This window comes from Camellia sinensis, chromosome 13 (assembly GCF_055761805.1).
Source record: "Camellia sinensis isolate YWXY chromosome 13, ASM5576180v1, whole genome shotgun sequence".
Classification (NCBI taxonomy): Eukaryota; Viridiplantae; Streptophyta; class Magnoliopsida; order Ericales; family Theaceae; genus Camellia; species Camellia sinensis.
In genome coordinates, this window is record NC_138973.1 from 137901727 (window position 1) to 137916219 (window position 14493).

Below are 14493 nucleotides of genomic sequence, written 5' to 3' on the forward strand. Positions count from 1 at the left end.
GCAAAAATCAAATAGAAATAAACATTTTTTTTTTCTATTAAAAGTAATAGTTGGCGAAACTTATTTTTTATGTAATAAAAAAAGAAAATGGGTATAGCGATCCCGGGTTTACCCTTGTTGTACAGTGATCCGGACATGTGTCCGTGGATGTTGGTAGTTGTTTATTATCTTGTTTACATCCTTTTTACTTAGTATTTGAGTTATGATATGTGTTGGGCGGGTTTGTTACAGGTTGGTCGAGTTTAGAAACCAAAACTAGTTGCCCAGATTTTGGCCTGTACGCTCGAACGGGGGTTTTAGCGCTCGAGCGGAGATTATACCCATTCAGTATTTTCCTGTGCAGCGTTGTACGCTCGAGCGTGGGATTGGCCGCTCGAGCGGGGTTGTGTGAGTACCGCTCGAGCGGGGAGTTGGAAGCTCGAGCGGAGGCCTGGTTCTGTATAAATGCTGGGAGAGTGCATCCGGCGCTGGAGCGGAAGTTTGGACGCTCGAGCGGGAGTCTGTGAGTGACGCTCGAGCGGGGTGTTTTACGCTCGAGCGGGCGACTGGGTTTAAGTCCCGAAATTGTGACTTTTCAAGTCACTTTTTCACTTTCTCTTCTCTCTCTTACTTTTCCAAAATCACCATTGTTGAGTCTCTCACTCTAGACTCTACCTTCTCTCTAGGTTTTGATCTAGTAGGAGTGATTTGCTCACCTTTGGCCTTTACAAAAAAGTTGTTGATCGTCGATGGCTTCATATTAATCTGAAAATCTCGGGTTTTGGAGCACGTTGGGTTTTGTCGTCTTCTCCTTTGGGACTCCGAATTTGAGGTAGGGATATCCTACTCCTCTCTATGGATTTTGTCTTTAAATTTTGGTATTTTGAGATGTTGGGCTTGGCTTTTTGTGAAAGTTTGGGGCTTTTGTGTAATTTTACAAAAGTTGGGGTTTTATTCATAATAAACCTAGATGCATGTTTGGCATAGAGAAATGGAATTGATGTTAAATCGTTGATGAAAATGGGACCTAAGGGTGGAAATGTTAATTATGGGAATTGACCTAATTACATTGTTTAATTAATTGGGATAATTAATTGAGAAGATGAGGAAATGAAATGTTGATTGAATATCCATTGTGCATTTATTTTCTGTTTAGAAATAACTGCTTTGGGCTATCGGTGGAGGATAGTCGTGATTGTTGTAGACAATGCATGATGATTAGGCAAACTGAAACTAATCAATGAAGTGTGTCATGGAACTTGACGGTTGATAGAATACATTAACTACATGTATTGAGTGATTGTATATAGAACCAATGTGTTTGTATACGTTATGTGTAGAGGAGGAGATGAGGGATGTACTCCGCGGTTTAGGGGAAGATAGGGGATGTACCTCTAAACCGGATAGTGTTGGGAGAAGATAGGGGATGAACTCCGTAGATACAGCTCATATGGTTGTCTAGAGAAGTGAAGATAGAGCTCATATGCTTATCTTTGTGAAGTGTGGATGTAGCTTATATGCTTATCTGTGGACATTGTTGTTATACATATCTGCTGTAAAATGTGGATATAGCTTATTTGCTTATCTGAGAATGTGGATATTGTTATTATACATATCTGTTGAGCATGTGGGTAGTGCTTATATGCCTATCTGTTGAAAAAGGGAAAATGAGAAGTAACTTGGACTTATAAGTCGTATGACATAAATATGTGATTTATGTGAATGTATCAGTGTTGACCATCTATCAATTTCTAATCTTTTAGTCATTGTTCATGGTTGGTTTAGTGTATTTCTACTGGGCTGTGGCTTACCCTATATGGGAATATCATTTTCAGGTACAGGTAGCATGCCACCTCCAAGGACATAGCTTGGGAGGCTAGAGGCGGACATACTTTTGTCGTTTTACTTTCTTATGTATTACATGTAAATTCAAGCCAAGGGCTTAATGTGTAATGAGTTACTACTCTTTTGTTGTAACCAAGTGTTAACTTGGAAAGCTGTAAGCCCATAGGGCAGTTGCTTTTGTTGTTAACATGTAATACTTATGTAATGGAATTCTGATAATTGAAAGAATGTGAAACGTTTACATATCAATGCATGTCTTACTTGATGGGTTTAATGTTATTATTTTGTGAGCGTTACAATGGGAGTTACATATGATAATTTATTATTCCAGTAATGTTATAAACCCACACTTTCACCCATAATGATGTGACAAAGGAGTTGGGCCCCATGTCATTGAATGCATGGCAAATCAAGAGTTGACAGATATGACACCATATCATTTTTAGTTTTTTTTTTTTTGGTCTCAAATATTTTTCTTATTGTTCATTTAGACTTTTTTTTTAGCGCTTGTGAAATAGGGTGGATCTTGTTAACTTTTTTTTTTTTTTTTTTTAATCTCAGTTGTCAATTAAACAAACTAAAATAAATAAATAAAAATGAATTTTTTTTTTTGCTCAAATTGCTAAAAATTGAGTTTTGCTAAAACAAATAAAAATAAATGTGATTTTTTTAATAAAAGTGATGGTTTGTGAAAAATCTTTTTTATTTAAAAAAAAATTAGGGTTATAGGTGATAATTTATTGATCATCTATAATTATTTTTATTATCAACTTATTCGATAATCCTTTTCTAAAAGGTGTATTTACTTTTGTTCATTAATATTAAATTTTTAATTAATCTTATTTATTATTAAAAAAATAAATTAGCAAATAATTTTATTTTATATATACAATTTTGTTTCGATTGATCAGATTATTTAGTGTATCTGTCTAAATCCATTCAAATTTATTTAAAATTTTGAACTTTACATAGGTTCTTACCGAATTAAAAATTATGTTACATAATCTTTAAAAATTTGCAAGCTTGACTCGAGTTGCTTAGGTTAAACTCGCCCATATTTATGACTTTAGTTAGGGGGTTGAAAGTTACATTGTTAAAGTTGTGACAAATTAAAAATTAACGCATAAATTGTAAAACTTAAATAGTAAGTTTCAATATTTTTTATTTTCATAATTTACATACAAAAATCTAACTATTTATATTATTTCATATAAATATATTTTATTAACTTTTTCACATCCCGTGCATAGCACCCGTTTTCACGAATATTATATAATGCAAAGATTATTGTAAACATATTGCAACAGAGAGAGGATATATTATTTTTTTTTAAAAAAAAAATAGGGCACGCCCGAAAAAATAGCAAAAATTAGCACGCAGAATTAGCCGAAAATTACCCAAACAAATTGTTTGAAATTAATATTTAATAGAAAAAATAAAATAAAATTTACTGAATTTGATTGTAATGAAACCAAAAACCAATTAGGGCACATAAAATAAGAGAAATTATTCTTTTCATTAAAATGCATTAAAGAAATAGAGAGATACGGTCCCGCACCGAAGAGGTCTCCGAACGTGAGACGCCGAAGAAATCTCTGGATGCAACGTTATGTATTAGTTATGGGTAGTCAGGGAAGAACAAATATAGAGAGGCCGCTGATTTGTTCCTATGGTAAAATCAATTGATAAAGATTTGCAATTTAGATCCAAGTTTATAAAAATTTAAGTTAACCCCCAAACAAGAACTAGTGGTTTAAGAATTTATCTCCTACTAGAGGATTGACCACCACTACTGGAACAGAACAAAAACAAGGTCAACGCATACACAAATCAAAAGTCCAATACCAGAATTGACAACTTTCAAGTAGTGCAGCACAACAGCAAACACTCAGGCAAGGAATACACCTCGGATCTGCAACTCTCAGATATAACAGAGAGAGAATTTATATGGTTACTCTAATCTGATCTTTAATAGTAGAATGTGTAGAGCTAAAAATATGATATGATGACTTAGTAAATGACCCCAGTTATTGTAATTTCTGGCTGCCATGCTCCACATAACTGCGATAGGACTTCGAACGGCATGCTTTTCACTGACCCAAGAAATGGACCCAAAGATCATATCTTCAACAATGTTGGAGCTGTGCTTTGCCGTGAACTTGGTTTCGAATTTGATTGTGTATCTATGCTTCTCGCCAATTTTGCTGCAAATTAGATTATGCGGTTTGACCGTCATAGCCACCTTATCAATTGCCAGATTAACAACATTGACTTCGTATATTTCTGGCAGTAGCTCCCCAACGCAGGTTACTGTTCTGGTTAACTCGTGAACATTATTGTTAGGTCTGAACAATACTGAGAACGATGGGTAGTTCAGATTCCCAGGCGAACCAGAAAACCCTGAGCATGGGTTTGGTTCTTCCTCCACCAAAATTCTCATCTGGTGGTCCTCAGTATAACCAGATCCAATCCCCAATGCCGTAGCTGGCTTCATGTCCTCCAATCTAACCATTGGAAGACCTGCATTATCCGAGGTTCCAGCCGTCGTCATCAAAGCCGATCGAATGGCAGCTGGTGACCAAGTAGGATGGGCCCCACGGAGTAGGGCAGCAGCCCCGGCAACGTGTGGACAGGCCATCGACGTGCCGGACAAAATGGTGAATTTGGGCGTCCTTTTATCGTAAAAAGATCCCGTCAATGGAACATTTGGAGCAAAAGCTGCTAATATGTTCAGACCCGGGGCGATAAGGTCAGGTTTGAGAATCTCTGCGACGGTTGGATTCGGACCTCTAGCGGAGAAGCTTGCAAGTGCTGGCGCTCTTTCTTTTCTTGGACTTGTTGCATCATGGAACACAAACCTTGCAACAGGGTTCTTTGTTGTCTTTATATAACTGAGAATTTGTCTTCCTTCCTCGAAGCCAACTCTCGCCGCAGGCAATGGATAGGCTGTAGCCATTAGTTGCTCTCCACTTTGTTCTTCGTTCCACTCAATGAACCCTGCACCTCCTGCCGATTGAATAATGAATGCATTGTTTTTGTCACCACCTGGAGCGCAGACAACAATCTTCCCTTTGAAATTATAAGAACGTTTTAACAGGTGCCTACAGAAACCATCATAGACCAGTGGAAAAGCGTCTGTCCTCGTAAGATTCGAAGGATACAAGGAAGAACCAGTGAAAATTAGTCCATTTCCAAGCATGACATCAACTGGAAAAGAACGATCAATAGATCCGGCACCAACAGTAGTTAACCATGGTGCCGTGTTCATCACTGAGCCAGATATTGGACCATTATTGCCCGCAGTGCAAGTCACAAATATCCCTTTCTTTATAGCAGCGAACCCACCTCTAGCAATGGAGCTCGCGTAATATGGAGTTTCAGGTCCTCCAATCGAAAGTGATAAAATTTGGACTCCATCTTGTATGGCGCTTTCCATGGCCGCCAATATATCGGAATCAGGACACCAATGGAACGCCCATGCCTTATACATTGCTATTCGTGCATTATATACAATTCCCTTGGCGGTGCCCTCTGCAAATCCGAAAAGATTGGCATGGTCGACAAGGGCACCGGCAGCTGTAGAAGCCGTATGAGTTCCATGACCGGATCCATCTCTTGGTGAGTCATAATCTCGACCAAAATGGTCTGTGGGCTTATCAGCTTTGACAAAATTAAACCCCTTGGTGAAATATCTAGCCCCAATCAATTTTCTATTACAGAAGCTTGAGTTGAACGAATCTCCACTTTCACAGTAGCCGTTCCAATAAATAGGCACTGGCCCAAGTCCAGCGTCATTGAAGCTTTCGGCTTCTGGCCATATGCCAGAATCCACTAAGCCAATGACTACATTTTCGGCAAAATTGGACTTTGACCCAATGCCAAAATTTACTTTGACCCCCAAAAATTCTGGTGATCGAGTTGTGTGAGGGCGCACAGTTGCTTCATCTTTCATCACAGCTCCGATAGCGTGACTAATGTAATCAACTTCTTCATTTGTGAATCGTGCAGCAAAACCTCTAATCTCTTCATAGGTATAAAATACCCTTTCATTCAACCATTTTTCTTGGTTATAAAGTTGAGAAATTGTTGACCTGTTGTTGACAAAAACTATGTAACTGGACATGCTAGTTCCAGTAACAGAATTGAACAAAAATAGAAAAATAATAGAAAGAAGGATTAGGCATGAAGCCATTGCATGCAAACGTATTGTTGTCTCACAGAAACCTTCTGTCTCCTCTCAAAGCATCAACTATTTCAACTCAATGTTGTTAGAGTTATAAACAACATGGCTTTATATATAAACTAAAATAAAAAACAGAGGACCACAAACGTGAGAAAAACAATAAAAAGACAAACAAAGAGTCCGTATCTCTGGTGTCGCATGTAATCCCTTATAAGACACCATTACAAAAATAGTTAAATATCACACTTTGACAAAAAAAAATATCTCACTTTTATTAGAAGTGTGATAAAAAAAAATTAGATTGATATTTTAATCACACTTAATTTGATTGAGTGTGATAATATTAATTTTTTATGTCACTTTTCAATTAAGTGTGATTATATATATATATATATATATATATATTTTTAATCACATATTCTAATTAAAGTGTGATTATATATATACTATTACTTTTTAATCACACTTTTTAAATAAGTGTGATTAGATATATATTTTTTAATCACATTCTAATTAAAGTGTGATTATTTATATATTTTTTAATCACACATTCTAATTAAAGTATGATTATATATACACTACTACTTTTTCATCACGCTTTTTAAATAAGTGTGATTATATATATATATATATATATATATATATTTTTAATCACACATTCTAATTAAAGTGTGATTATTTATATATTTTTTAATCACACCTTCTAATTAAAGTGTGATTATATATACATTACTACTTTTTAATCACACTTTTTAAATAAGTATAATTATATATTTAATCACACTCCACTACAAGAAAAAGCATCTTTGGCGACTAAAAAAACACATTTGGTCGCTGAAAGTATAGGTTTTGGCGACTAAAAAAGCATTAGTTGCCAAAAGTAAAGATTTTTGACGACTAAAAAAATTTAGTAGCCAAAAGTATATGTTTTGGCGACTAAAAAGCTGTTTTGTTGCCTATATATGGCTTTTACCGACTAAAAAAAATTTAGTACCCAAAAGTAAGGCTTTTTGGCAACTAAAAAAAATATAGTAGCCAAAAGTAAGGTATTGGGTGACTAAAAAGATGTTTGGTAGCCAAAAGTGAGGCTTTTACCGACTAAAAAAATTTTAGTAGCCAAAAGTGAGATTTTTTGGTGAATAAAAAAAATTTAGTAGCCAAAACTGAGGCATTGGGAGACTAAAAAAATATTTAGTAGCCAAAAGTGAGGCCTTTTGGCGACTAAAAAGAAGTTTAGTCGCCAAAAGTAGTAATTTTAGCCCGAGAATTAAATTTTTTAACGACTAAAAAATTTTAGTCGCCAAAAGTGGTCTCTTTTTTTTTCTACTAAATAATTTATTTTTACATAAATTATGTTCAATAAAAAATAATTATCTTTATATATATACTTTTATATTAATACGGATCTATGTACTATATAAATAATATATGTTGCATATATAATTATATGGTGTTATAGAGGTGTAGTGGAAAGAGTGTGTTTGATAAGGTTTATGGTGTGAGAGGGTTGATGGTTCGAATCTCCACAAGAGCAAAAGAGAAGCTAGTGAGTGTGATCTTTTTTTTTTTTTTTTTTTTTTTTTTTTTTTACATCTAAATGTTATTAATCACACTTAAAAGATGTGGTCTAAATACTTTTAATCACACTTAAATTAATCACACTTCCAAAGATCGCACTTTAATAAAACTTAAAAAGTATGATTAAATAACATACATCACACAAAAAAAATGTAATTTTTATCTATTTTTGTAGTAGTGAGATCTAATACATGGTTTTGTCATATGGTGATGATAGTTGACGTTAGGTGAAGGTATATGGTTCGAATCTCCACAAGAGCAAAAGAGAAGCTAGTGAGTGTGATCCTTTTTCTTTTTTTTTTTTTATATCTAAATGTTATTAATCACACTTAAAAAATGTGATCTAAATACTTTTAATCACACTTAAATTAATCACACTCCCAAAGATCATACTTTAATAAAACTTAAAAAGTGTGATTAAATAACATACATCACACAAAAAAAAATGTAATTTTTATCTATTTTTGTAGTAGTGAGATCTAATACATGGTTTTGTCATATGGTGATGATGGTTGACGTTAGGTGTAACGCCCTCAAAATAATAACGTTAAACCCATCACATGAGACATTCATTGACACAAGAAATAACCACATTCTTCCATATATCAGAGTTTCATTACAAAAGTATTACATGTTAACAACAAAAGCAAATGCCCTATGGGCTTACAGCTTTCCAAGTTAACACTTGGTTACAACAAAAGAGTGCTAACTCATTTACACATTAAGCCCTTGGCTTGAATTTACATGTAATACGTCAAAATAAACAAAACGACAAAAGTATGTCCGCCTCTAGCCTCCCAAGCTATGTCCTTGGAGGTGGCATGCTACCTGTACCTGAAAATGATATTCCCATATAGGGTGAGCCACAGCCCAGTAGAAATACACTAAACCAACCATGAACAATGACAAAAAAATTAGCAATTGATAGATGGCTAACATTGATACATTCACATAAATCACATATTTATGTCATACGACTTATGAGTCCAAGTTACCTTTTATTTTCTCTTTTTCAACAGATAAGCATGTTAGCTCTATCATCATTTCAACAGATATGTATAACAACAATATCCCATATTCACAGATAAGCATATAAGCTATATCCATATTCTCAACAGATATGTATAACAACAATATCCCATATTCACAGATAAGCATATAAGCTGTATCCACACTTCACAAAGATAAGCATATGAGCTCTATCTTCACTTCTCTAGACAAGCATACGAGCTGTATCTACGGAGTTCATCCCCTATCTTCTCCCAACACTATCCGGTTTAGAGGTACATCCCCCATCTTCCCCTAAACCGCGGAGTACATCCCTCATCTCCTCCTCTACACATAACGTATACAAACACGTTGGTTCTATATACAATCACTCAATACATACAGTTAATGTATTCTATCAACCGTCAAATTCCATGACACATTCCATTGATCAGTTTCTATTTGCCTAATCATCATGCATTGTCTACAACAATCACAACTATCCTCCACCGATAGCCCAAAGCAATTATTTCTAAACAGAAAATAAATGCACAAATGGATATTCAATCAACATTTCAATTCGGTGTGTGATAACAATTCAACTACACCCTTTAACCCCATACATTTCCAGTCTCAACAATTCCATTTCATTTCCTCATTTCTCACAATTAATTATCTCAATTAATCAACAATGTAATTAGGTCATTTTCCATAATTAACATTTCAACCCTTAGGTCCCATTTTCATCAATGATTCAACATTTATTCCATTTCTCTATACCACAAATACATCTAGGTTTATTATAAATAAAACCCCAACCTTTGTAGAATAACACAAAAGCCCCAAATCTTCACAAGATTACCAAACCAACCCCAACATCTCAAATTACCAAAATTTAAAGACAAAATCCATAGAGAGGAGTAGGATATCCCTACCTCAAATTCGGAGCTCCAAGGAAGAAGAAGACAAAACCCAACGTGCTCCAAATCTCGAAATTTTCAGATTAAAAAGTAACCCTCGACGATCAATGACTTTTTTGTAAAGGCCAAAGGCGAGCAAATCACTCCTACTAGATCAAAACCTAGAGAGAAGGTAGAGTTCTAGAGTGAGAGGCTCAACAATGGTGTTTTTGGAAAAGTAGGAGAGAGAAGAGAAAGTGAAAAAGTGATTTGAAAAGTCAAAACACGTAACTTAAACCCAGTCGACCCGCTCGAGCGTCAAACACCCCGCTCGAGCGTCACTCACAGACTCCCGCTCGAGCGCCAACAATCCCGCTCGAGCGGCGGATACACACTCCCAGAACTTGTACAGAACCAGGTCTCCGCTCGAGCGGCCAATACCACGCTCGAGCATCCAACACTGCACAGAAAATACTGGATAGGTGCAATTCCCGCTCGAGCGCCAACACCCCCGCTCGAGCGGACAGGTCAAAATCTGGGCAACTAGTTTTGGTTTCTAAACTCAACCAACCTGTAACAAACCTGCCCAACACATCCTATAACTCAAATACGAAGTAAAAAGGATGCAAACAAGATAATAAACAACTACCAACATCCACGGACACATGTCCGGATCACTGTACAACAAGGGTAAACCCGGGATCGCTATAACCTCCCCCCTTAAAGAATTTCGTCCTCGAAATTAAGCACAAGTTTTCAAAAACAAGTTTTTCTCCATTTTAAACAATGTTACATTTTAACATTCAACAATTCGACCCATTACCGGTCATTCCATCCCTTTAACAAGGGGCATTTCACAATATGTAAACAACATATGTACTTTCAACATGCATCAACATTACGCATTTTCTTTCCAATTTCAACAATATATTCAACATATATAATGTTACATTCAACTTCCATATGAGGCAAGTTCCAAAACACACTTCCGATAAACCAAAACATTTTCAATGTTTCACAACTTAAGACATATATAAAAGCTCTTAAGTTCAACAATAGTTCAAAATTTAAATACAAGATTACATATCAACAAACAAGTCCGGATATTTCTCACGGACTTCAACTCACGTTCCCAAGTGGCTTCCTCCACTCCGTGATGTTTCCACAAGACTTTCACCAAAGGAATGGTCTTGCCACGCAGGACCTGATCCCGCCTATCCAAGACCCGAACCGGCCTCTCCTCATACGAGGCATCCTCATCTACCTCTAAATCGGTCCAATCCAACACATGTGATGGATCTGGCTCATACTTCCGAAGCATACTCACATGAAACACGTCATGCACTCCGGACAACTGCGGCGGTAAAGCTAACCGATAAGTAACCTCGCCAATCCTTTCAAGGATTTCAAAAGGACCAATAAACCGAGGGGATAACTTCCCACTCTTCCCAAACCTCATCAGGCCTCGCCTAGGTGATATCTTCAGAAAGACATGATCACCTACCTCAAACGCCAAAGGCCTCCTCCTACGGTCAGCATAAGATTTCTGACGACTCTGGGCTGTAACAAGCCTCCTACGGATGAGCTCAACTTTCTCCGTCGTCTCCCTAACCAACTCCGGACCCAACAAAGGTGCATCACCCACCTCGGCCCAACACACGGGAGACCTACACGGTCGGCCATACAAGGCCTCAAACGGTGCCATACCGATGCTAGACTGAAAACTGTTGTTGTAGGCAAACTCCACTAATGGTAAGTGCCTCTCCCACGTCCCACCGAAGTCCAGGACACAACCCCGAAGCATATCCTCGACAATCCGAATTGTACGCTCGGACTGCCCATCAGTCTGAGGGTGATAAGCCGTACTAAAGGTCAACTTAGTGCCCAAGGCACTCTGCAAACTCTGCCACAACCTGGCGGTAAAACGAGGGTCTCTATCTGAGACGATCATCACTGGGACCCCGTGCAATCTCACTATGTCCCGAATATACAAGTCGGCAAGATGATCTACCGAATCTCTCACGCGCATAGGAACAAAGTGCGCCGACTTAGTCAACCGGTCTACAACCACCCAAATAGCATCACTACCCCGTTGAGTCCTCGGAAGACCTACAACGAAGTCCATAGTGATATGCTCCCACTTCCACTCGGCAATAGGCAAGGGTTGCAACAAACCCGCTGGCCTCTGATGCTCGGCCTTCACTTGCTGGCAAGTAAGGCACTTCGATACGAAAACAGCCACATCCCTCTTCATACCCCGCCACCAAAACTGGCGACCCAAATCCTGATACATCTTAGTACCTCCTGGATGCACCGCAAGGCGCGAATGATGGAACTCTCGGAGTACTTCCTCTTGGCAAGACTCCGGCACAAACAAACGGTCTCGGTATCTCACACTCAGGTCGGGATACACCGTCAAACCCTTCTCTCGGAGGGATTCTACCTCAAGGTCACCTCTCTGTGCCTCTAACACTCGTGTCACAAGTGTAGGTTGCGCAACAACCGAAAACAAGGCCGCAGCCTCAACGGATTCACTCAGAAGTAAATCAAACTCCCCAAGTGCTCCCAACATCTCCCATTCTCGGATGGCTATACTATCTACATCACTAATGGATTTCCTACTAAGGGCATCGGCCACAACATTGGCCTTTCCCGGGTGATAGTGTAACTCAAAATCATAGTCCTCGATGAACTCCATCCATCTCCTTTGCCTCAAATTCAAGTCTCTCTGTGTAAACAGATACTTCAAACTCTTGTGGTCCGAGAATACCTCGAACTTCTCACCATAAAGGTAGTGCCTCCAGATTTTCAAGGCAAAGATCACAGTTGCTAACTCCAGGTCGTGTGTAGGGTAATTCTTCTCGTGTATTTTCAACTGACGTGAGCCATAAGCCACCACGTTCCCCTCTTGCATCAACACACAACCCAAACCCTCTCGTGAGGCATCACAATAAACCGCATAACCCAACCCTCTCTCCGGAATAATCAACACCGGAGCGGTGGTCAATCTAACTTTAAGCTCTTGGAATGACTTTTCACAAGTCTCACTCCACACAAACTTGACTCCCTTCCGAGTCAGTCTAGTCAACGGTGACGCTAACCTGGAGAAATCTTTCACAAACCGACGGTAATACCCAGTTAATCCCAGAAAACTGCGGATCTCAAACACACTCTTAGGCGGTGCCCAATCTTGCACTGCCTCTACCTTGGATGTATCAACAGACACCCCTTCCCCGGATACCACGTGGCCTAAGAATTTGACTTCCCTCAGCCAGAACTCACACTTCCCAAACTTGGCATACAGCCTATGGGCTCTAAGTAACTCAAGCACCACTCTCAAGTGTTCCTCGTGCTCCTCCTCAGAAGGCGAATAGATAAGAATGTCGTCCACGAAAACGACTACAAATCGGTCCAAGAATTCCCGGAAGATCTGGTTCATCAAGTCCATAAAGACTGCCGGTGCATTGGTAATCCCAAATGGCATTACCAGAAACTCATAATGGCCATACCGCGTACGGAATGCCGTCTTAGGAACATCCTCCTCCCTGAACCTCAACTGGTGGTAGCCCGATCTCAAGTCTATCTTAGAGAAACAACGGGAACCCTTCAACTGGTCAAACAGATCATCTATACGAGGCATATGGTACTTATTCTTGACCGTAGCCCGATTCAACTTCTGGTAGTTTATACACAATCTCAAGGCACCATCTTTCTTTTTAGCAAAGAGGGCCGGTGCTCCCCACGGTGAAACACTAGGGCGAACAAAACCCTTATCTAACAGCTCCTGAAGCTGAACTTTCAGCTCAACCAACTCCGCTGGAGCAAAACGGTAAGGTGCCATAGAAATCGGCGCCGTGCCGGGCACTAAATCAATAGAGAACTCTATCTCTCGGTGAGGTGGCAAACTAACAAGATCTTCGGGAAAGACGTCCGAGTACTCGCAAACCACCCTCGGCAATACAAGCTGGGTCTCACCACTCTCACCACTCTCAAAGCTGGCAAGTAGACTACTAAGCTCACTTCGCCTCGCGAATCATACCCCGGTGGTAAAACACAACCAACCCGGTCTCCCAAGAAATGGAACCACTCCCCGCTCAAGGTACATAACGTGACCCTCTGGCGGTAGCAATCGATAACAGCCCGGTATGACGATAGCCAATCCATACCCAAAATAACATCAAAACCCTTCATGGGCATGACAACAAACGGAAAAGGAAGCCTATAGTCGGCGACCTTTATATCACATCCTCTAACACCCTGTTTCAGAATCAACTCACCACCAAGAGGTGACACTACACAAATAGGAGATGCTAACTGTGCTAACTCCAATTCCAAAACAGATGCAAATGCAACAGATACAAAAGAATGAGATGCACCCGTGTCTATCAACACATTAGCAACCGAGTTGCAAAACAGAAAAGTACCTCTCACTACCGATGGAGCTGGTACTACATCCTGCGCGGTAACAGCATACACGCGCCCTGTAGGCCCCTGGTCTACCTGCTCACCTCTAGAAGCAAAAGACTGCTGCACAGACTGGGACGACGAAGCCCCCGGATTGGCCCTCGAGGCCTGCACAGACTGAGCTGGCTAAAAACTCTGCGTCTGCCTGGAACCAGACGCTCCCGACGTGGCACTCAACTGCGGGCAAAACCTCATCAGGTGCCCAGGCTGTCCACACTGATAACAAGACAAGGGCTGCCCCCTGCCCAAACTCTGACTCTGCGGTCTAGCTGAAGAAGAAGCAGCTCTCTGACCCCCACCCTTCTGCGGGCAAACTGAAACCTTGTGACCCAGCTGGCCACACTTGTAACAAGCAAACTCCCCCTGATTGCCTCTCCCCGAGCCTGCACTCGGCACTGGAAAGGTCGATCTAGAAACTGCTCCCTGAGACTGCTGAGGGTTATGACCCCTCTGTCTCCTGCCATCACCCTGACCATCTTGGCCCCTCTTGGAGCCCCTCTGTTCTTCCTCCTCTTCCTGCATCATAATTTCCATATGAGCAGCAGCATCTACCAGGTG

At 39.5% G+C, this 14493-nt stretch overlaps 1 protein-coding gene across 1 annotated transcript; it reads right to left on the reverse strand.

Moving 5' to 3' along the window:
- Window positions 1-3775: 3775 nt before the first annotated feature.
- LOC114311364 (subtilisin-like protease SBT1.8) lies at window positions 3776-5947 on the reverse strand. Its single transcript, XM_082900933.1, has one exon. The coding sequence runs from the start codon at window positions 5945-5947 to the stop codon at window positions 3776-3778; it is 2172 nt and encodes a 723-aa protein (XP_082757059.1).
- Between the last annotated feature and the right edge of the window lie 8546 nt (window positions 5948-14493).